This window comes from Numenius arquata, chromosome 8, assembly GCF_964106895.1.
Source record: "Numenius arquata chromosome 8, bNumArq3.hap1.1, whole genome shotgun sequence".
Lineage (NCBI taxonomy): Eukaryota > Metazoa > Chordata > Aves > Charadriiformes > Scolopacidae > Numenius > Numenius arquata.
In genome coordinates this window covers 42939139-42961669 of record NC_133583.1, presented here as the reverse complement: position 1 = coordinate 42961669, position 22531 = coordinate 42939139, and the positions used below count along the sequence as shown (strand labels likewise).

At 37.2% G+C, this 22531-nt stretch overlaps 1 protein-coding gene across 1 annotated transcript in view; it reads right to left on the bottom strand.

The window, feature by feature from the left end:
• Positions 1-1695: 1695 nt before the first annotated feature.
• ARHGAP29 (Rho GTPase activating protein 29) overlaps positions 1696-22531 on the bottom strand; it is a 57361-nt gene continuing 36525 nt past the window's right edge. Inside the window, exons 4-24 of the mRNA XM_074151282.1 lie at positions 21886-21982; positions 21467-21539; positions 17531-17591; positions 16891-17028; positions 16550-16614; positions 15941-16051; positions 15727-15807; positions 15238-15426; positions 14860-14997; positions 13306-13496; positions 11403-11569; positions 10739-10867; positions 10496-10594; positions 8812-8975; positions 8374-8562; positions 8088-8225; positions 5910-6142; positions 4876-5182; positions 4591-4699; positions 4107-4226; positions 1696-3591 (exon numbers count right to left, since the gene is read on the bottom strand). Of these exons, the coding sequence (XP_074007383.1) occupies positions 2690-3591; positions 4107-4226; positions 4591-4699; positions 4876-5182; positions 5910-6142; positions 8088-8225; positions 8374-8562; positions 8812-8975; positions 10496-10594; positions 10739-10867; positions 11403-11569; positions 13306-13496; positions 14860-14997; positions 15238-15426; positions 15727-15807; positions 15941-16051; positions 16550-16614; positions 16891-17028; positions 17531-17591; positions 21467-21539; positions 21886-21982 (3701 nt within the window). The 3' untranslated portion in view covers positions 1696-2689. The remainder of the gene's footprint in view (positions 3592-4106; positions 4227-4590; positions 4700-4875; positions 5183-5909; positions 6143-8087; positions 8226-8373; positions 8563-8811; positions 8976-10495; positions 10595-10738; positions 10868-11402; positions 11570-13305; positions 13497-14859; positions 14998-15237; positions 15427-15726; positions 15808-15940; positions 16052-16549; positions 16615-16890; positions 17029-17530; positions 17592-21466; positions 21540-21885; positions 21983-22531) is intronic.

The window sequence follows — 22531 nt, the reverse complement described above, 5'->3', positions numbered from 1 at the left end:
ATCTGCATCAGAATCGAAAGAAACAATAGGGACCATTAGTAACGTTTCCAGTCAAAAAGAAAGTCAGAATCTTTCCCCTTAGGCCCAAGGCCCTGCTGCCGGGGCAGGCACGCCCCTGTCGCTCCCCGAGGCCTGCTGAGGGGCTTCCTCACAGGGCCTGGAAGGCCTCACTATACCGCTCCGAACAAAACATGGCCTCGATGTCAAGGTGCAAACATTACAAGAATTTACAAACTGGAAAGTCACACGCTGGCCCTTAAGCTGCTGCCTCCCAGCCTCCCACTGGCTGACCTGTCCCCTGGTCTAGTGGGTCAGTTCTAGAAGAACTCCCCGGGCCCTGCGCCCCCACCCCTCCTGGGGTGTCACCATGCCAGGCAGCAGGGTCACAACTCTTAAATAAGTTTCAAAGGAAGCGCACTCACTGCTTCACTTGTATTGTATAAAAAGAATTAAAGACATTATAAAGCAGGGTCATGCATAATTCACCTTTTGAAATTGATGATTTTTTTCATAAAATAATGTGGTTTTAGAAGACACCTACCCATCCACACATGCAGGCATGCAGTCTGAAACATCAAACAGACTTGAAGCACATTTAAAAAAGCAGAAACCTCTCACAATAGCAAAACATGGAAACAGAGGGTACATAAAAAGCAATACAGTAACAACCAGTAGTAACTGGCATTATGACTTGGTTAGGAAATGCTCATCTGTTTTCAGAGTACTACAGGCTATCGTAATTCTCCACCTCAGCAGTCTGCCCTGGGGAGTACTGGAGACACTCTATCCAACTAAACAGTTTTTATTACAATTTCTTAAGCCATTAGCATACTCAGTGCTAGACATATACTAAAAGACTTAAAAATACAGTGAGACAATAGACTCAACAGTAGTTTACAAATTAATTTGCCATCTTGTGGCCCTAATCTATATTGATCAGCACCATCCTTTCACAGCTGTGCTATGAGGTTCTGCTACGATCCCTGTAATGTTTCATTAATGCTATTCCTGCTTTTGTGTGAGGTTCTGCCCTCACACCTCCGTTCTCAAAGTGGAACAAACTCCCATCTACGTCAAGAAGCCTTTATCCCTCCTTTTATTTTATTATGCAACACACAATACCAGTCTGGGCAAACAGCAGCATCTGCCATCTTCAGCTTTTCTGTAGTATGAGGCAGCTCCCCAGGGAAATGGGTCCTGACACGGCCAGAACCACCCAGTGGCAGCATGGCCTTTGCCAAGACTGCAAGCCAGGCTTCCATGGAAGTGTGACAAAGAACAAGAAGTTCAGCACTGCAAGTTTAATATCTTTTGTTCTGGAAACTAAAATCAGATTACATCCACTGAATGCAGTGTGGAATTTTATTTGGGATATTTTGGGGAGAAGGACAAAGTGAGTGGAGTAGGAAAGTCCAGTATATTTCATGTTGCAAAACCAGAAAAGTGATTCTTTGCTTTTCCCGTCCTACCAGAGTCCTCTTGGTTCTTTCATCAGTAGAACGTACCATGCTAAAATAACTGTAGTCTATAATATGTGAGAAAGGTTCAAGCTAATTGTAATCTCATTAAATAAAGTGTATCGCTCCCCGTCCCCAGAAGACAGATGCAGCAGAGTACTATACTAGTGCAAAGGCCAAATGTCTGTATTTTAATAAGTTAGAAGAAATTCAGATATAAAAGCCATAGAGTCACTGAAATGTTAACAAGTTAATATATTTTAAAGCAAATATAACAGTGTACACATAAAAACCATTTAATACAAAGTGAAAACCATTAGATGCACCTACTAATGCAGATTTTTGGTTATTTTCAGCTCTTTCACTGAAACTTGGAAACAATGCTCTTCATTTCAGTTACACCAGGTTAAGTGGTTCAGTTACACCAGGTAAACTGATCTACAGCAAGCAAATCACTGCCTTCTCATGCACCTGGGAAAGACAGCACCACTGCAACTGATAGTCTCTCCAGAAGGGCATCCAAACCAAACAGGCTGTGCACATTTTCCTCACTCATTAAGCTATACAAGAAACCAGATGTGGATTGATTGCTGCTTCTGAACAGTAAAACTCAGTAAGTGCATCCTTGCTATACAAAAAAACAACCTTAAAGTGATGACATAGAAAACTGGCAACAGATAACCATGTCTGCCTAAAATATACACATATGATACATAATCATGGGCCACGCTGGCCAGTACATAAGTCTGTTCAGGAGCAAAGCTTTAATTGCACAGATTAGAAAACTGAACAAATGCTTTTACAGAGCAAAGCACAAGCTTTGGTTTATGCTTAGACAGTGAACATTAAACCTCCCATTTTTATTATAACATCTATTATGAAAAATGGCTCCTTTCACACTGCTACATACGGTAATTGTCGCTCTATGAATAAGCACTCCATTCCATAAAATGAAACGAAGCTCAGTGTCTTATTCAATGAACCCACTAGCTGTATCTAGGCTGGGAATGCATTAAATCTTTATGAAAAGCTACTGAATTACAAAAAGTTTGACTTACTTCCTTCACAGTTCCCCAGCCCTCCCCCCATTTTTAAAATGCTGCATATAAAAAAATAACTCCAATATGGCACAAAAGTGGGATTCTCAAGGGAAGGCAAAGGATAAAGGGGCCAAGGGAAGCCTCCACTGGCAACATCAACAAATTGCATACAGTCCAAGAGGAATTTGTGCCCTATACAAAATGAGCTTCCCTGTGTTCCAGTTCTTGGATCCTTTTTGGTCTCAGTCTCTGGTAAGTAGGCTTCAGATCTGTGGGGTGAGTATCCTCTGAGCTAGTTTTTTGTTCATTTGTGTTTTGTTCAGGATCACCTGATTGAAGTGCAGAGCTCCCAGCCGGTTTCACAGTATTATCCTGATGAGGCACAGAGCTAGCACTGGCTGGTGCACAAGCTTTAGCAAAAGAACCCTCTTCATTTTGTTTTGATTTGTTAGAGGGTGGTTTATAAAATGTCCCTGGGGGTGGCTGCAATGTTCTTGGTGCCCTGAAGGCAGCAAGAGGATTGGCATCAGGACTATTCCCTTCTGTTGCTGTCCTTCCTGACCTGACAGAAACAGAATATGGCTTACTAGGAAGAATGGCATTAGCTGAATTGTTACCAGCGCTGCATGATGAAGATAAGGCACCTGCAGTTCCACTCTCAAGTGCTCGGTTCTCCTGGGGTACATTAGTCACGATCATTGCTGTCCTTGCTGTGATATCATACTGTTTATATTGCTTGTCCCAAGTTTTTCGCAGCGCTTGGGTGTCGTAACAAGGAAGTCTGCAGCAGGTATTAACAGCAGGGAGTGCCTTCACCTCTGAAACTTCTTCAATAGTAGGGCTCCTGCCAAGCTTCTCTGGACTTACTGCTCCTGCATTTCGTGAATTTCTTTCGTTCAAAACACATGGAGGAAGTATTCGGTCTACAGGTAGGCTCACAGGGCGAGTAGCTGGTTTTGTCCTTGGAACCCGCAATGGAACTTTGGTAATCTGACGGTTAGGCTTTGCAGGAAGTAAGTTAATTTTACTGCTGTCTTCACCTAGACAAACAAACAAATCATTGTCTCTCTCTGAAGCTGGACTCACAGCATCACCTAGAAACACAGAAATAGATATGATTGCATCTTTGCACCAAATATAAAGTCAGCAAGACTTTTGCCAACAGAATATGAACTTTATTAATGACCCCTTGACAGTTGGTATTTTAATGGGATAACAGTTTTTAGGTTTGTCTTGTATACATATTCGGAGTATCCTACTCTAACCAAATGTTAACATTTCAATAGCAATAAGAAACATACTATACAGATGTAAACAAGGAAGACACTAAGGAGAAAACAGGCAAAGAGACATTGCACTTTTTTTTTTGGCTGATGCTTTCCCATCCCTGAATATTTTCAGTTTTGATGGGTTTCAGAACGTTGTACTGTTAATGTACAGGACACAACTGAACTGGTAACATTATAATGTTATAATTAAAAGGGGTCATGTGTGATTCCTCCTAAATAAAGTAGATGAAATCACACCTACATTAGAACAAACCACTGTAGTGGCACAGGCAAACAAGAAATAAAAATCTTACAGAAGACTTATAATTAGGTTAGCAAACCTGGCTCTTTTGAGGCAGAAGTATTAATATCCAAAATGCTGGTAGCTGATGATTCTGTCAGAGAATTACTCTTTCCAGAGCCTTCTGGTTTAGTTCCAGTGAGTGGCAATGATACACATTCTGGGGGAAAACAATGGTCAAAACATGTTAATGGCTGGATATTGGTTTGCAGCATCATAGTGGATTTTGGAAATCCACAGTCACAGCACAATTATCTTTCTTTTTTTAAAAAGGGAGAAACCAAACCACTGTTGTATTCTCTTACCAAATACTTTAAGCTCCGATTCCATAAACAGGTTTCTTGAAAACCTTTAGAAAGATTTAATTTTCTCTTCCTCTTACAAAGATAAACAGTGTATCAAGCACTGATAAGCAGATTTTACTCACTTGCTGCTGTCTAAATTGAAGAGCTGCACGCACTGTAACCTAATGCATCCATGACTGCTTATTCACCCACCCCAAGACTTAATAAAAGCCCACTAACCAGTTGCAGATGTATCTACTCGTTCTTTTGTATTCTTGCTATTGTTTGATTCCAAAAACAACGCAGCTGCTTCTGAAGCTCTGCTTTCACTTGAAGCTATCAGAATACCCTGTTAACAAAAGTAAATAAGAAGTCAAGAGTTCCTTAACACTCTTGTTAACAAAAAAACCCCAAAAAACACAACACAAAAACTTATAGAAATGTGCTCTGGAATGCTGCAGCATTTGACACAGAAGTTAAGATGGCACAGGTAACATTGCAACAGCACAAGAAAAAGTCACTCACTTCCTTTACAACAACCAACGACTTCCTCTGCTGCTGTGGCTCCCTCTCATCTGCTGATAATGCAACTCTGACTGTAATGGCAGTTTCTTCAGACTGAGATGTGCTCAGAAGTGGCTTCAATGAAACATCAAATATCTTTTCATAGCATGTTATGAGCAGCTCCACTACTCGGGCCTGATAAGGGTAATCCACAAGTGATGACAAAGAAACTGTAGCATCTGTTTGACGTGGCCTGATCAGAGTTGGACCAAATATTATGCCCAAGTTGCTGGCTGACATTTTATTTTCATCAGAATATTCTGTAACCCTGCATGAAGAGGGGGAAAAAACCCAAACCCCAAGAGTTAAGAGGGTTTTACTACTTCAGAAATATTTTAGATATTAAAATACTGCCTTATGTCTAAAGAGGTTAAAAGACAATAAAAAACTGAAGGTGAGTTTGGTAGCAGGCAGAATCTTCAGTGCAAACTGCATTTAACAGCTGCTTGGACTAAGTGCTTTCCACACAGGGTGTTTTTATATCATATTTGGTTGACATTATTTGTGGCTTTGGGGAAAAGAACATCCCTCATTCTAAATAATAAAATAACTGTGGCCCAATATTACCCATTTTTATTGGGAGTCATCAGCTTGGTACATCCTCATCACACAGCATCATACAATCTAGCGTTTGGAGGACAAGGATTGGAGAATGGTAACTGGAGAATTGTTATTAACAGATAAGATACAAGTTTCAATTTTCTGTTAATAGCCACCAAATCACTGCCCTGTCTGGGTCATATCCTGATATAAATCACACCTAGGCCCTTACAGTTGCCAGTAGTTACTACTTGCTGACCCCAATGCTGGCACAGAATGAAGAATAACAGAGTTCAGCCTTTTCCCTCCTTTCCATTTCCTATTCTTCTCTCACCTGAGAATTCATTACATTGGAATTACATTCCGTATGATCAAAGGGGTACAAGAGTCTTCTAGTACACAGCATGTAGCGGTTTATTTTTCAACATCAGTTGGCATTTGAAGTCTTTTCTCACCTGTGAAGGTGTCCAATAAGGTACTGAAGAGTGTTATAGTTTGGTACAGGCAGTTGTTTCAGAAGATCTTTAATTTTAATGATGATCCTATTCAGTTCAATACAGATTGACTGTCTTTTCTTTGATTTGGGGCTAGCTTGTTTACCATCCAATTCCTCGTTAACATTCTGACTTTCTTTTGCAAGTCCAATGAACTCATTGTAAAGCCGAAACAAAATCAAGGGTTCTGGAAGCTGAAGAAATAAAAACATTTCAGAAACATACTCAAGCCTGAGTTTTAACTTCTTTGTTTCCTTCTTATTCTTCAACTTTGTCTGGTCTAGCATCTTTTCTTAGATGATGACATTGTTTAATCCTTGTTCATTAGCTCTGAATTTCACTGAATTTTTTTTTAGAGTTGGAAGGGACCATAGAGATCATCTAGTCCCAACTCCCCTGCTGAAGCAGGATTGCCCAGAGCATGTTAGAGCATGTTACTCAGGACTGCATCCAGGCGGGTCTTGAAAATCTCCAAAGAAGGGGACTCCACAACCTCCCTGGGCAGCCTGTTCCAGGGCTCTGTCACCCTCACCGTGAAGAAGTTTTTTCTCATATTTGAGTGGAACCTCCTATGTTCCAACTTGTGCCCGTTGCCCCTCGTCCTGTCACTGGGAACCACTGAAAAGAGTCTGGCTCCCTCCTCTTTCAACCCACCCTTTAGATACTTATAAGCAAGCTCAAACCATGGTTTGTCAAATACAATCCCAGGTAACAAAACCACATGCCTCTACACCCTTCTCTGGAAATCTTTTGCTAGCCCTTTCCTGCAACAGCTTCAAGACTGAGCATTTATCAGTACGACTACAGACTTTAAGGAAGTGATTGCTATGAGGGAAGGCTTTACACTGCATACGCACAAATACCATGATAATAGACCACTTAGGTTTTTTTTTTTTCCAGTCTTTGATAGTATATTATATGTGGTATCAAGTTTGGTCCATATTCCATTTTCTAAAATTTGGGTTTAGGCCACATAACATTCATTTTTAATTGCCACCTAAGTATTCTTCTCAGTATGAAAATGAATGTTAATAACAAAAAAAAAAATATACAAAAAAAGACAAAACCCCCAAACCTGACCTGGCTATTTGCACTGCCCCAGCTTAGATAAAAATCAAAAAGTAGAAAGACTAGATAAAACTCAATTAGTTAATAATTAGTCTCAGATAGGGTTTAACTCAGAATTCTGTCTGAAAATGTCTTAACGGCGTGTTTCTAGCACTGTTACTGCATTTAAAATGAGGTTTACCTAAAAACCACACCAACAGCTCAGCTACAAAGGAAGTAATAAGACCAGAAGAGAACATGTTATTTGACTTTTAATTATGAGCCCTATTCAGAATACAGCACGGTGCCTCAAACTGGTACCCCAGATTGATGTATTTAATATGCTACCCTTGTACTTGAATAAGTAGGCAGAGTACATCTTTGCAGTTTTTCAAAAGCACTTAACTTAATGGTGATGATCATAGTTTTGCAATGCTCATCTCTGACAGCCAGTGTAAGGAAGAGGACAGAACCATGCAGCTAAGGATTATTCCTTTCAGTGTTAACAAGTTTTCAGAGTGACTCAGTAATTTCATGGGGCAATATCCCAGCCTCATTTTTGAGATACATACTGAAACTGTTTTGGAAAACTCAATCATGAAGCTTTAAAGCTCCATTTTGAAAGAAAAAAAAATGGATAATTCTTACATAATGAACACATCAGTGTTTAATGAAATTTATGGTAGCATATATTAACAGCAATATATTAGCATCTATCTGCATGAGGAGGCAAGAATATGGCAGTGTTTTAAACTTCACATAAGGCAGGCAAATTCAGTAACTGGAAAAGTTTTAGAAATTAAAGCTTCGCTACAAGTGGATAAACAAAAGCTTGTTCTGTGTGTAGTGCTAATATTTAAAGAGACATTACACCCATGTGGAATACAGATTGTAATAACAGCAGTCAGTAATCTCATGGCTTTCCGTGCCCCTATCACAGGCTCCATGTGAAAATTAAAAAACCCAACTGCAAATACACAAGGCACTCATTTAATCTTCAGCTGCAGGACTGCTGAAAAAGAATTTTTTCTCTCTCGTACTGAAGGAATGTACTACACTTATGGTTTTCCACCTGACCTCTGAAGTACATACCTGACGGAGATACAGCTTGAGAACATTGCTGATATCATGTGCATAGAGTTCTGAGAGCTCGACCAAATCCTTTCCATTTTCAAAAGCTTGACAAAGCTTTTCAACTCTTGATTTGGCTCCATTCACACGATAGATGCCCTGAAATTAAAACAACAACACAATTATTTTAATTTGAAAGGCAAGTGTAAAACACAGATGATGTCAGCAGTACAGCATTAACATCTTAAGAGATTTTTTTTTTTTAAGATTGTTCATACTTAAGTTATATAAAGAAACTTGAGCATACCTTGACATTCAGCGCTCTGCTTTCAATTTCTGACGTACACTTTTTGATGATGAAAGGGATGCCATCAGGAACATTTTTAGCAGCTTGGGCAAATTCCACTCCAAACAAGTGAAGCCTTCCATGAAGTTTTTTGTGCCCACATTGAATAGCTAAAGTCTCTAAACATTTTTTATGGCATGCAAGTGAACACTACAGGGGAAGAAAAAAAGTGCATGGTTTGATATAGTCTGACACCATAAGAAATATCTCTGCTGTTTGTCACCCCGTATGTATGCAAAAGGAAAGATTTATTAGTCTGCTGTGCTTTTGCTTTGAGTTCATGATGATTCCATAAGCCTCAAAGTCTGTACTTTTTATGCAGAAAAATACTGCAAGTTTCCAGAACTCCCAACTTCACATAAATCCCAAGCAGCAATTTCAACCACTATTTCAACTTACCTCCTCACATTCAGCTCCGTGAAATACCACTAAGCTGTCACATTCTCTGCATTTAGATGGAGCTCTCAACTTCCGTAGTTTGTGTGTTTGTGCTGCTTTGGACATATTAGCATTTCTAAAAGGTCCTGGAGAATTTGCAGTTTCAGATGACAGCTCATTTAAACCTGGAGAGAATTTTTCTGTTACAGTCATTCTAGTATCTACTATTGGGATAGGGTATTCATTATGATTTTTTAGAAACATGCTGCAGAACACAGAATTCTAAGTAAATCACAACTATCAGAACAAAGGAAGAACGTTTCAATCACAAGGAAGCAAAACAACATTACAGTTTACATAATGGACACATTAACTATCAAATAACCTTACTTAAAAGTGGAATCAAACAATCAGTTTTGCATTTTTAAGTATTTCAGTTTTCTCCTGTATTAATTGCATGTGAAAATATTAGGACATTTCATTCCAACTGCCCTGCAGTTTAAGCAACTTTTCATGAAAGTTTCCTTCTATGTGCTTCAAAAACCTGTGCTAGAGGATGAAAGATGACATTATGGTTTGGCCTGCAGTGTTTCTGAAATACTTTAAAAAAGCATACTTTGCAGCAGGAAAGAATTAACACACGCTTACAGCAGAACTCATAAAATAAAAAAAGAATCACTGATTCTCAGTCTCCTTTGATAACAAAAATATTTTCTAGAGGATTCTAAAACAGAAAAGCACCCAGTGCTTTTTGTGACTAGATTTTTTTTTTTTTCCAAACAATTTACTTAAAATGCTATCAACAACTCTGTGAACCAAAATCCTTTGTTTTACAGATAAAAATTTAAAATTAACACATACAGTTATTGCCCAATATAGCTCTTAAAAGCTTAAGTATTGATTAAACAATAGCACTCCAAGTGAAATTTTGTATTCACTAGCATGTTGCCATGGTTAAATCTGGATCAATATTAGTATTGTTAACCACAGGCTCATTCCTAGAAGGTAAAGTATACCTTTAGGAAATAAGGACTAATCGAAGAATTTCCTAGAGGCTTTACTGAGCAAGTGCCACAAATATTTTAGAACTAGTATGTAAGTACTGCAGTCATCCCATAGAACTATTTCTGATAATCCAGTTATTCAGGTTTCAGTACCTGTGACAACACTGTCTTTATACAGTCAAAATTAATTTGAAAATTAGAAATGGTCTGGTCAAATCTGGGACAAACATTACCAAACTTGCTTAGCTAAGTTGAAAAGGATATAATCTCAATTATTACCCTAAACATTTGGATTAACTTTTTTTCCAATTTGCTAATTACCAGCCCTCCCTATCTGTACATTTCATTTCAAAGTTTATAAGTCATCTTAAATAGCTCAGTGCCATGCAGCTAATTTTAAATACAAATGCCTGAAGGGAATGATTAGTGGATCATTTATGCTTACCTCAGGACAGTGAAGACACTAAAAATGTTCAAAGGCTGCCCGTATAGTTAATCTAAATGTATGAAGACAGTTCTGTACCATTTCATTAAAATGACCTGAACATTATTCTTCAGCTCTCAACCTCAAGTGGATGCATATTGTATTGAAAAACAATGCTATTGGTAATCACAGCCCTGTTAATGTACTTTTCTTAAGCACGCTAAAAAGAAAAGCCACACTCTACAACAGGGGACTTCAGGTATGGAAACAACATTACCACAGTCTGAAGGAGATGGTGGCTCTCTTTCATCAAGATCATCTGCAGATGACATAGTACCAGTGGAAGGTGTTCGGGGAAGTCGTCTTTTAAAATCCCCTATCAGATGAGAAAAATTTTCAGGAAGCTGTATTCGTTATAGGCTCTGTCCAACACTTGCTAAGCTACTGATGACAGCGTCATTAATTTAAGACAGTCCAAAGAAAAGACTTCAAATTAGTATAGCAGTGAGTGTAGCTGTACCTGGGCTAGCAGATGGAGAATCCATGGACCGTGACTCGCTGCTTCCCCCTGCACTTTCAGAATCACTGCACATTCCTCCACTCTGGTTGCCAACTGACCATGATCTGAATGGTGGTGGCCCTCGCACTGCTTTGGGAAAGAAAATCCACAAATTCCAAATGTCAAGGATAAAATTACGTTCTTTTGTTTTTGTTTAAAGACTAGCTATGATTGTATTCAAAATAGAAAAATATTGCAAAAGTTACACGAACATGCAATATAGTGAAAAAGCCACAGCATATATTCCTGTAAAAGCTTCAGGATGTAAGAAATTGAATTTCAGAAACTTGACACTTGTGCTTTTGTAAAAGACTGGAAATCAAGGTAGTGTTTACAAAAACAATGGATTTTAAATTACTAAAGTAAATTGGAATAGTTTAGTATGCTAATCTTAACAGTACTTGCTGTTTGAATTGAATCTCACCTTTCTTGACAAAGCATACATACAGCCAGCGTTCTATTTGACCTTATGCTCAAGTACATAACTGTTTTTATAGGCTTCGAACTTTAAAACACATTTTTTTTAACCCCTTCAATTCTACATTTCTGACAGTGAGATATCAAGCACCTGTTTCTGGTATTTATTTTTTTTAGAAACTGAACTCCTGATAAAATACAGAACTACCTTGGATATCTGTGCTGATGGAAGATCTCTTCTCTCCAGTCTTTTGTGAATGATGATAAATTGGGCTTCCCACATCATCTAAGGTCTGAGCAGGAAAATCTCCTGAACACTGAGATAAGTTACCATGTGATGTATGGACACTGCTCGTTGACTGCTTATTAAAAACCCTTCAGAAAGAAGAAAATAATTTGAAGAGTAAATAAGATCGTATTAAAAGAAAAGTAATGTTGTTTTTTTATCCCTGGGCACTAAAAATTCTTCATTTAATTGCTGTTCATGAATATACATATTTAACATGTAATTATTAAAGCCCAAATTAAAAAAAAAAAAGAGAAGGGTGGCAATTTATTTTTAATTAACTATATGCAATTTCCCGATGTTTCCCCCTCCTGCTGTATATCAGCTTTTCCACATCTCTGCAAGGTATTATGACCATTATTTTGCAGACTTTGAAAAAAGAGCAAATCTGTTCATCCAAAGACCAGAATAAATCAGAGGATATTGCATCCTACTTTTATGTTTTCCTCCAAAAGATTCTCTGCCCAGTCATCAGGACCATTCACCAATAAACATATAGGTGTTACAAGTTTTGTGCTTTTTAAAAAAAGCACAGAAAATACGTTGAAGTTACCAGAGAGCTTATAGCCAGTCCACTGTGAAAATCTGGTAAGGGCAGAAAACTGCTAACAGTAGTTAATGAGAAAATGCTGAAGCACCCTGTGGACAAAATGGCCTGCTAGCCAGGTTTAGCAGTCAGGAAGCTGTTCCTTAATCAGTTCTACCCTATCCAGCTGAAGGAAATAATGACCAAGCTACTGTCCCCTTAAATAAATGCAGACCTAAACAATAAAAATGATCAAGTACATGAAGAATCACAAGGCCATGTTAAAGAAAACAAAAGGTGGGGAGAAGGCAGGAGAAAAAGGAGAAAAAACACACTCCTGTAAATCTTAAGCAGTAGATAGCTGGGAGAGCACACAGAGTTTGAAATTTCATGCTCATCAGTTTCTCAGGGAGTTGCACAGTTAAATCCCCTTAAGTCAAAGTTTATGAGTACAGCCTGAATCAGTCTTAAAAGGCAGGAAATTTACAGACAAGAACTAAGAATCTCAGATTTAACTTTGAATTTCCTGGCTTTTGTTGGTAGAAGTCTGACTCAAGCGTTAGGTTTTTTGTATTTAGTTTCCTTTTGAAAGACGATGACGACACTTTCCTGTAGAACTGTGAAACACACAGATTGGAATGGATATTCTGGTGCTTTAGTGCCAAGATGACTATTTTATAACCAGTTAAAAGGTGGAGAAGCATTTTGCATACTGACACAAGGAGTTGTCTTTCTGTTTTGTAGTCTTTACTTCCACATTAGCTGCATTTTTAATAGATTAACAGTAAAACCTGCCATTTCACACAGGTTGGAAAAAAAAAATGACACAGGGACACGTGAACTCTAAGCCTTTTTTAGTTACATAGCATGAGACAGAGATCGAGCAACACTTCCTGCCAAAAAAGTTGCCAAATGTAAACAATATGAAAGAAGTTACTGTAGCAGCAAGGCTTGCAGAAGAGGAAAACTACCTCCTCAGACTTCCTAAACTGATCATCAAATACTGATTATCAAATACTGCCACATCACACTACAGAGTTAAAAATTTAAATTTTTCCTCTTAACCAGTATCTACATTGAAATAGTACCAAGTCAATTTCTGCACAACAATTGTCGATGTTTTAATGTCAATGTTATATATAATCTACCAAAATATGAGTCAAAGAAATAGAGAATGGTAAAGCATGGCAAAAAAACCAGGATTCATTTTATTCCTCCAAAAATGCCGTTTTACTGTTAAATGTGTGCCTGGCATTTAATTCTAAATCAAGCAAATTCCACCTGTAGTTTGGGACTTACCCATCAATCTGGGAACTCTGGGTTTCAAAAGAACCTGATTCAATACGAACACCTTCTTTTGGCAAACTTTTCACAAACTCCAAATACTGCTGACCAGGGTCATAGAGTTTGGCACTCTCACAGAGGGACTGGCAGTTAACTGGAAGAGATACAACCTGAGCGTGCTGCAGCTGGAACAGGTTAACTGTTGCCTGTTAGGAGAAAAAAAAAAAATCATTCAATATTTTTAGATCATTTACTAGATATTTCACTTCTAATTTTCTCAACCCAAATTAATATCCCAAAAGAAAATTATTTAAAGATTAAGACTAGAAAAATTCTAGAAAATAGTAACATTTGTAGGGATGGACTTTGTGCAAGATTCCCCAAAGTCAATTGCAAAGACTTCATCTGTAGTATAGATAGTAGTAGCCCTCTTTTCTCTGGGTTATTGAATGCTCCACATAGCAAACGCAATTCCAATGGCTTCCCACTTTGGGTTTATCAAGATAAACAGCAAGGTTTGTTGCACCAAAAAGACAATTTTCATGCTCTGGAGGGAATATTAGTCATCACCACAATAATGAAGTAGCTGGAGTTCCAAACCCAGATGAGCTCCTTATCACCTTGAGACAAGAAATGGACAAAACTCCTTGTCCCAACTGAACAGATTAACTGAACACTTTTCTTTGTTAAATTACATAAAGCTTCTGAAATATTTTATGACAAGGCAGAGACCAGGGAAGGGCACACTGCATGGCTGCTTCTTCAGCTTTGGTGTTGCTAAGTAGTTTGCAATTTAATAAACTTGAACTGATAAGTTTGTCTAAGCTTTCTTCTAGTCTTACGAGTTAGTTTTTGGGTTGCTTTGTGTGCGGGTGGTTGCTTTGTGTGCGGGTGGCTTGTTTGTTTTCTTGTTTTCCTTCCCCACCCCAGCATTAAATTTTGTCTCATCTAAAAGAAGTATATATCTATTGGCATAATGCGTTCATAAAGCTTTTTTAAAAAAGCTTTTTTAAAAAAACAGCCCACACCTGTGAATGTAGATATACTGTTTTGACACTCCTTTGCTTATTTACATGCATTAAATTAATACATTATATTAGTCACAATGGATCCTGTAGTGATTGAGACTGTCATCAAGATTAACAGACTCCATGCTGCAGCATGTTAATGTCCATTCTGTGCTTCGGCCAAACATCTTTGCTAACACACTAATGAAACTAAATGGAATGGGAGCTGTACTCTTAAGAAACAGAGTAACACTACTGTCATCAATATTCTTAGAGAGTTTTTACAAGAATTGTGTAGTCAGGGCTCTTGCAAGGCAACAACTCATGAAAAAAACAAAAAAATTCCAGGTATGTATAACGCCTTCCTCTTCTCTTTTCTAAACTCCTAACAGAAACAGAACACCACAAATACACTACAGGTTTTCCTTCTTTTTCTATTAGCTTGACCTCTGTCCTTTAAAAGCTTTCTATTTTAGGCAGTTAACACTATAGACAAGGCTTTCTCTTAGTTTTACCAATCTTTATATATCTGTGCCAAACGTATTTTAAAAAGCATGCTTACAGCTTTAAGAGTAAGATCACACTGGTAAATAAGCTCCCGAAGCTGTGTTAAGACATCGCTTTTAAAGCTTTCCAAATCATTTCTTTTTTCTTCAACCTCTGCCATGCTTGCTTTATAGTGTTCATTGGCCTCTTCAGCCTAGAGAAAACACAAGTGTAAAGGGTTGACAGACTACAGGCCATGATACTAGAAGTAAAAAACACACCCACACAAGATGCTTACAAGTGTAGATTCTCATTTAGGATAAAGCCCAAAAGAGCATAGCATGATTGAAATTAAGAATTATGAACAGAACGCTTGCTCAAACGCTCCCATTGGGAAAGCATGAGTAAAACCAGTGTGGGCTCATCTTTAAAAGCAACGAACAAAACCTCTTACTTTTTGAAAAGCTTCCTCTTCCAGCCTTCGTTTTTTTTCCAGTTGTTTGCTGACATCTTTCACAAAGCTTCCACTTGAGCTAAGATGCTCCTCCTCAGCACGAGCAGTACAGGATTTTGCCTTTTCATACTCATCTTGACGCTGTGTATATAGCAACTTTGCTTTTCTCAGAGCGGCTTCCAGCTCTTGCTGCAGAGTGCAACACAAGAAAAAGGCAAAAGTAGTAATGATTTTAATTTTCCAGTTATTTAATGTGACGTTTAAAGAGGCTGTTATGCACAGGTCTGTATACTGCAGTTCGAAGTACAGTGTCACAGAAAGATACTTGAATTTGTAAGAGGTTATGTCATGAAATTGAGTTAGATACTATATCCAATAAGTCCTAGAGATTCTACATGTGAATTTAAGTGCATAACAGCCTAGTTTGAAAGTTTTGTCCTTTTGAAGAATTTTAGATTGAACACTGTTAGATATGAAAGAAATACCAACCATTTTTTTCTGTTCTCGCTGCCAAAGCTCCTTGATATCTTTCCTTTGTCTATCCAACTCGTTTTTCCTTCCGAGAAGAGGCTGGATAGGAAACATTAATAGAGTACATAAAAGGCTAATAGGCTACAAGCTTGTTATTTTGAATAATCTGTGCTGTTACAAAACTTGTTTTTAAAAACCTAACCAGTATCTTGGTTGTTTGCTTTAAGCTTACCTGCACAAATTTGTTAGACTGGAGAGCAGCAGCTGTCTGTTGCCAAAGTAGATTGTTCTCAATATCATTTTGAAAAGCATTAATGAATATTGATTGGAATGGCATAAAATCCTAAAATTACACACAACAAAACATTAATGTTCTAGGTAAGGTAGAGGTATGCTGACATTCTAAGTGTCTGTATAATTGAACTATATTTTCAATTAAATTTAGTAAGGTATTTATATGCGTGTGGCAGTCAGAGTTAGGTATGAATGTAGAAAGTGACTAATTTCTCATCTATGTTTTATTTTACTAGGAAAACACTCTGAAAGAGAAGCCTACAAATCCAGATCACAAAGCATACAAGATATTAGACAGAAAAAAGCACATTGTGAAAACTATAAGGCTATGCTGCATTTTCAACAAAAATAAACTTATATATCCAAATTTCCATAGGAGATGGGAAGACATAAAATGCAGCAGATTTTTTAACCAGTGATTTACAGTATAAATCAATTCTTTATCAACTTAAAAAAACATTTCTCCACACCCCCAAAGTTTCACTTTTGGGCAAGGCATCCAATACATATTTAAGACTTTAAAATAAAGCCCCTAAGATGCACTCACCTGGTGTCCAACAACAGCTTTAGCCGTTTCAGCCATTTTTGCTAAGTTTTTAGCACACTCCACTTCTGTTAAAAAAATTCACAGTTATTGTTTACACTAGCAGTTATTACACATGCTAAATGCTTTTTATACTCTTCCTCTAACAGATAGGCTACAGAAGGGACCACCTTCACTTTGTTACAGGCCTTTAATTATAGGAAACGGGCAATAGTTCTGTCCACTTCAGTGGAACAGCTACTAATTTAGAAATCACATTATTGACAGTCTGCAGCACAGAGGCCTAACAACAGATTTAATTTCATCATGACAAAGCTGATTAAATGCCAGAAAGAGCCACTCACCCAAGCTAAGCTTTTTTTCTACCCATGCGACTACATCCTTGGTATATTTTGACCATGCTTTAGCATAGGACAGAGCCGATTCAATTCCGCTGTCATTTCTTAGGAGCATGCTATCAACCTCCTCTGCTCGAAGATGTCCTGAAAATAAAGGATTGAACACAAAGAAGTGAATTTTAGACATGACCACACACTGAGAGCAAAGCCAGTATTAGCCAACTGTGAATGCTTAAGCAGCTCTGATCTTGAGTTGGTCTTTAATGCTGGTTGACTCTAAACAGGACTGACAGAGGTTTTAGAACAAATTAAAGGGTCATAGTATTTTACCTGGAGTAGTCATATGGTCAGCATAACTTTCTTAAAGAAAGTAACCCAACAAAACACCAATCATATGATGACATACAGAAGTACTTCAGGCCTTGGCTCTTTTTTCTCCCAAAAAGCAACCCAGGTTGGTTATTCAAAAAAGCATAAAGCCTCTACAATAACACTTTCTCTTTCTTTTTTTTTTTTTTTTTTTAACAGTGAAGTTTTAATGGCAGCATAGGTGTAAAAAAGTGACCAAGCAATTTACTTATAACATTCTAGAAGATGAAAACACAGATACAGAATGGTGTTTATTAATATTAAATTAATGACATACCTTGAATATCATCCCTTTCATGCAGTGAACACCCAGACTCCACAGAAAGATTCTCAAAAGACTGGTGTATAAGAAAAAAGATTATGTTAGCAAAGAAAAGCTGTCACTGGAACTGACAGGCTAGCAAAATAATTGGTATCATCTGCCCCTTTTTTTTTTTTTCAGATAAAGCAACAAAACTGTGCTGTAACTCCCTCCCATTTAAGGAGCAATACCTTCTAAGCTTCCATAGCTGTTGACTGAGACATAATAAATAGCAAGGAATCATTATATACCTTTAAATCAACAATCTTGAAAGGTTGTCATGAAAGAGTTAATTGTTAACAAATTAGGTTGATATTTAAGTGACCTCCAGCTTTTCTTAGATCCCTACCTATCTTTTAAGAATCATTTCATACAGACCTAATATCATATACATAAAACAGACACCATTCTACAAGCCATTAGAATCCTGTATTTCTTCCTCAAGGGAATAAAGCTATGAATTCTCCTAAATTACTTGCAGGTGTGTACTGTAGGCACAACAGCTGACTAGTAACAATTGCTAATGAAGCCCTGACAATCAGTACAACCTGACAGAATTTAATCCAATAATAAAAGGAATTTAGCACAAGATTTCATCCCTACCTTTGTCCTCATGCTGCATTTTGCTACCCTTTTAATTGTGCAAGTTGAATTATTTGTAGGAGTGTGCTGCAATCCAGGCCACTGAACAAATTTAAATTAATAAAAAGTTTACCTAGTAACTACCATTCCTTTAAAAAAAACAACCAAACAAAAAATAACACAACCCTACACCATTTTAAATGAATACTACTCTTGAAAACTCGGAAGCAAAGAGCTGGCAGAAGACAAAGGCTGAGAAATAGCTGCAAAGTAGCCTTAAGCTTTACAAGAACAGCTTGTTTCCATTTTAGACTTTGGTGTTTTTATTTTCAGACACTAAGCTAAAATGGATCACAGCAACAATGATGCAAATAGTTCTTTTTGTATGGTTTTTTTGGGATGTAAATGGAAACTCATCATAAATCACACAAAAATCCTTCAACAATCATTGTTTACTTCACAGCAAAAGCAGCTTTTCATATATCAAAACATGCAATGTATTAATCATCAATTACATTGAACAGAATCAAACTACAGTCCAAAGAACAGCTCCATTCCTAAGAAATTGGAATACTAGTACAAATTGAGTTTCAGTAAGGTGGCAGGGCTTTTTCTGAGCAGGTGGGAAATCAATCCAAAGCTGTCTATCAACCAAACGGTAAAAAAAAAGAAAAAAGTCTGGTTGCACAGAAAGCAAGTTCTGATTTGGGTATAAAGCATTACTGTCTTCAAGTACATTTTAAAGTGGCATACAATTAGGAAAGTTCAAATAAGATGAGAAAAAACCCTCATCCTTTATATTAATTCAGGAGGCACTTACAAGTTGTAAGTTCTTGCACTTACAAGAACAAAAGTTCTTGTCCTAAAAATTATCTCCCATTCTATAAGACCTAAATCATTCTCAGTGCTGAGAACTGTTCACTCCTTTCCAGTAATGCACGCACAGAGTCACTAGACTGTGTGCTCATTCATCATCAATGCTCATTCATTCATCCATCCACATTCACCCCACTGCAAATATGGAATACCACATTTTAAAAGCTCATGGACAACTACTTTTACTTATGTCCTACAGCTTATTATCAGAACTTGACCTGTACAGCTTGCCCCCTCAAGCATCAATGACTCATCCCAGTGAACCTAGCAGAGAAAAAAGCTTGACTTCTAGATAGATGTAACTTCCCAACTTTAACCAGTCTCTTCTGCTTTTTCTCCCCACTACCCAAGAACTCTCACCTTGACAGAGGCAAATCTCTGCATGCATTTTGAAAATTTTACCCTTCTCCTCTATTATTCTCTCAGATCTACATAGCACTGAATAACATTCAAATAGCTTGTTGAGTAATGAAAGGTCAGACATGCCTGTCTCGTCTCTTCCAAAGTATTCTAAAGCTCTTCTGTTTTTAATTAAGAAATATCTTTGCTTCTACCTTGTACTTCTGGTTGTACTACAAGGGCTAAAATGAGAACAATTAGATTTGCTAAGAGGGGGGATACATATAATTTAACTGAAGCTTCCAAGTAGAATGCCTGAAATAAAGAATGTAGACTCCCCTGCAGTAAAGAAAAGCAAGATCAGCTCCCCCCCCACCTTAGAGCAATCCTCAACAGCTTAGTTAGGGAGGTCCCTAACTGAACAGGCAATTAAAATCTCTCTCCTTAATTAACCTTAAAGCATTTACATGTTAAATTCTACCAAAACATTATGATCTAATCTTTTTAAGACACAGCGAGCTGGTATGTTCAACTACCAAATGTACCTATCTACAGGAATGAAAAGTTAATACAACTACTAAAATATTTTGCATTTAGCTCCTCCTAACACTCCTCCTAATTGGCCCCCAAACTGCTCTCTGAATTGCAAATCAAAGTGAAATGCTTCATTTGTTAAATGTGTGTTTATTTGTCTGAATAAAGATGTACTTAAATTTAAGACAGATTTCCAAGAAATTGAACCTGCTCCAAAATTTAGAATTGTTCCCTTCCACATTAAGAAAAGCAAATGACACTGCAAAAAAGGGCTTTTAAATATAAGCTGGTGACTTCTGGAGCTTCTAGAATAGAATTCCTTCTTCATTTTGCTATATTCTAATTTCCCCTTGGTCTTTCCCCGCCCCCATGATCTTTTAGCCAAGCATTTACTTCGTATTACAATATTTGGGACCATCTCATTCCATAGGAATACATTTTTACATTGCAAAACCATTACAAGGATCAAAATGTTGGCAAATTCAGCACATTCCCTCTGCTGGCCGTTAGCTGAAATAGTACGTGTTCAGATCATCTAATTTAAGTTACATGAGATACTGGCTTCTATGGTATTTTATTTCATACTTTTTATCAGTAACATAATCCCCTGATTCTACATCTGCTGGAACCAGTTTTCCAAATAGCCTCCCTCCCCTCCATTTTGTTTGCGAAGTTGAGCTTTGTAGCAGCTACAGAAGTAGGACTTCTGTGATCATCCATGTTTTTCACATGCATGTTATAAAACTTAGTGAAAATTAAAAAAGACGACTACTCAGCTGTAGCTGCGCAGCATTGCTATGACTAAGCCTGTGTGAAGGAATGCTAAGCCTCAAGTATGTTTCAACTAAGCCTTTAAAAAACTCCACAATCTAAATTTTTTAATCTTGCTACATCTTAGCCTGTCATATACACCAATTATCAACTTATTTTCCTTGATTGTAACTTTTAAATTGACTTGATTTACTTGAAAGTTTGTTTCTAGATACATAAAAATTCAGAACAGAATTTGGTACTGAGCATTTTTTAATTTCACCTTCAAAGTGTTTAAAGGGGAGTTTAAAACGCTAATGTTTTTCTTTGACTACCTATGAGTTGACAGTGCTATTTCAGTTCTCCTAGTGAATTTTTGTTGAAACAGCTACAGCACAAACTGGGCTCTGGAATAAGAAAAGGTTATTTTGTAATGAATTAGTCTTTAAAAGCCAAAAAGAATTCATTAAACCTTTAGCTTCTAGGTCTAACAGGTCTATTCTAACTACTCCAACATGAAAATCATTCAAGTTTCTTACTTTTAAGTATTTAGTTCTTTTCATTTAACCAATTTAGAAATCTCAAATTAATTACAGCAGGTTATCATTTACATATTTGAGCACTAGCCCTGTTGAGTCATCACTGGCATTTAGAACTGAGAATACATTCAAGTATCTAAAACTTTGAGTACATTTTTTTTCATGGGTTTAAAACTTTTTAACACTGAAGACTCCAAGTGTCCCAGCCTCATGATGCACAGAGTTTCAATTGAAATTAAAGTCTCCTTTAAAAGATATTATTCCACACTCGAAGAGAATGTGTTTAGCCTACCCGACTTCTCCGAGATACAGGAAGTCCCAATGACGAGCCATTGTCTACATCTCCCATAAGGAAATCTGAAACACTGCCAGAAAAACAAAGAATTGTGTTACTTCATTACTTTACCTCACCAAGCAATTTCATATCACTGAGAACAAAGATTCAGATAGTGTTTCTAATATCCTTTAAAAGTTCCGCAAACAATTTTTAGAAGTAGTCTTATATTCCCTGATTTCTATGCCATCACTGTTTCCCTTGTTAAAAAAACCAAAAGAACCAAAGCTGTAAAACTGTTCTGGATGTAGCTAATTTAAATTAGTTTATCAGATAATATTTGTCCAAAAGAAATCTAAAGTGTTTGTTGTTGTTGTTTAGTCTTAATTTGATTCAGCTTCACTGAGCTCTTTAAAAAGTCCTGAATTCCAACTTACACGTTTCCAAAGGTGAACGCCAATGTTTCAATAGAAGAAAATATTTCACTGAAGAGTTCTCTCTTGTTTTCTTCGTTAACTTCTTTGAAGTTCACCGCTGAGGAGAAAAAATTAAAACCAAAGTGTGAGAGATGGGGTCAATCAAGCAAGTTTACTAGGCCTAAAGACAAATTTTATACACAAAGTCTCCTACAGAACATGCAACATTATACTTTTCTGAACAATTGAAAAAACATAGTTTTAAAAAAAGAGTAGTAAGAAAGTAAACACTAAAGGAAAGAAATGAACACAATCCAGATGCTTCCCACAATGAAATCAGATTATTCTTTCACTTCCTATATTTTCCCACTTAAGCAGCAGCTTTGTGTGGGAACACGATGGTAATGTGAGGGGAAGAAGGTCATTTACCAGCAAGAGTCAAATCACACAGCAGCAGCAACACCATGAAGTAGCTCACAAATGCTATTAAATATTTAAAAAATGGTTTCTTTTCTGGGTAGTAACTTCAGAATTCAGAACAGAAGCAGTAGTTTATGGGGGTGCACTCCCCTGTCCCATATGCAATCCTGTGTATGTACCGAGAACACGGGATTTCTGGCTTAAGTACAGACAGAAAGCTATCAAAAGGTAGTGTCCATTGCAAAAC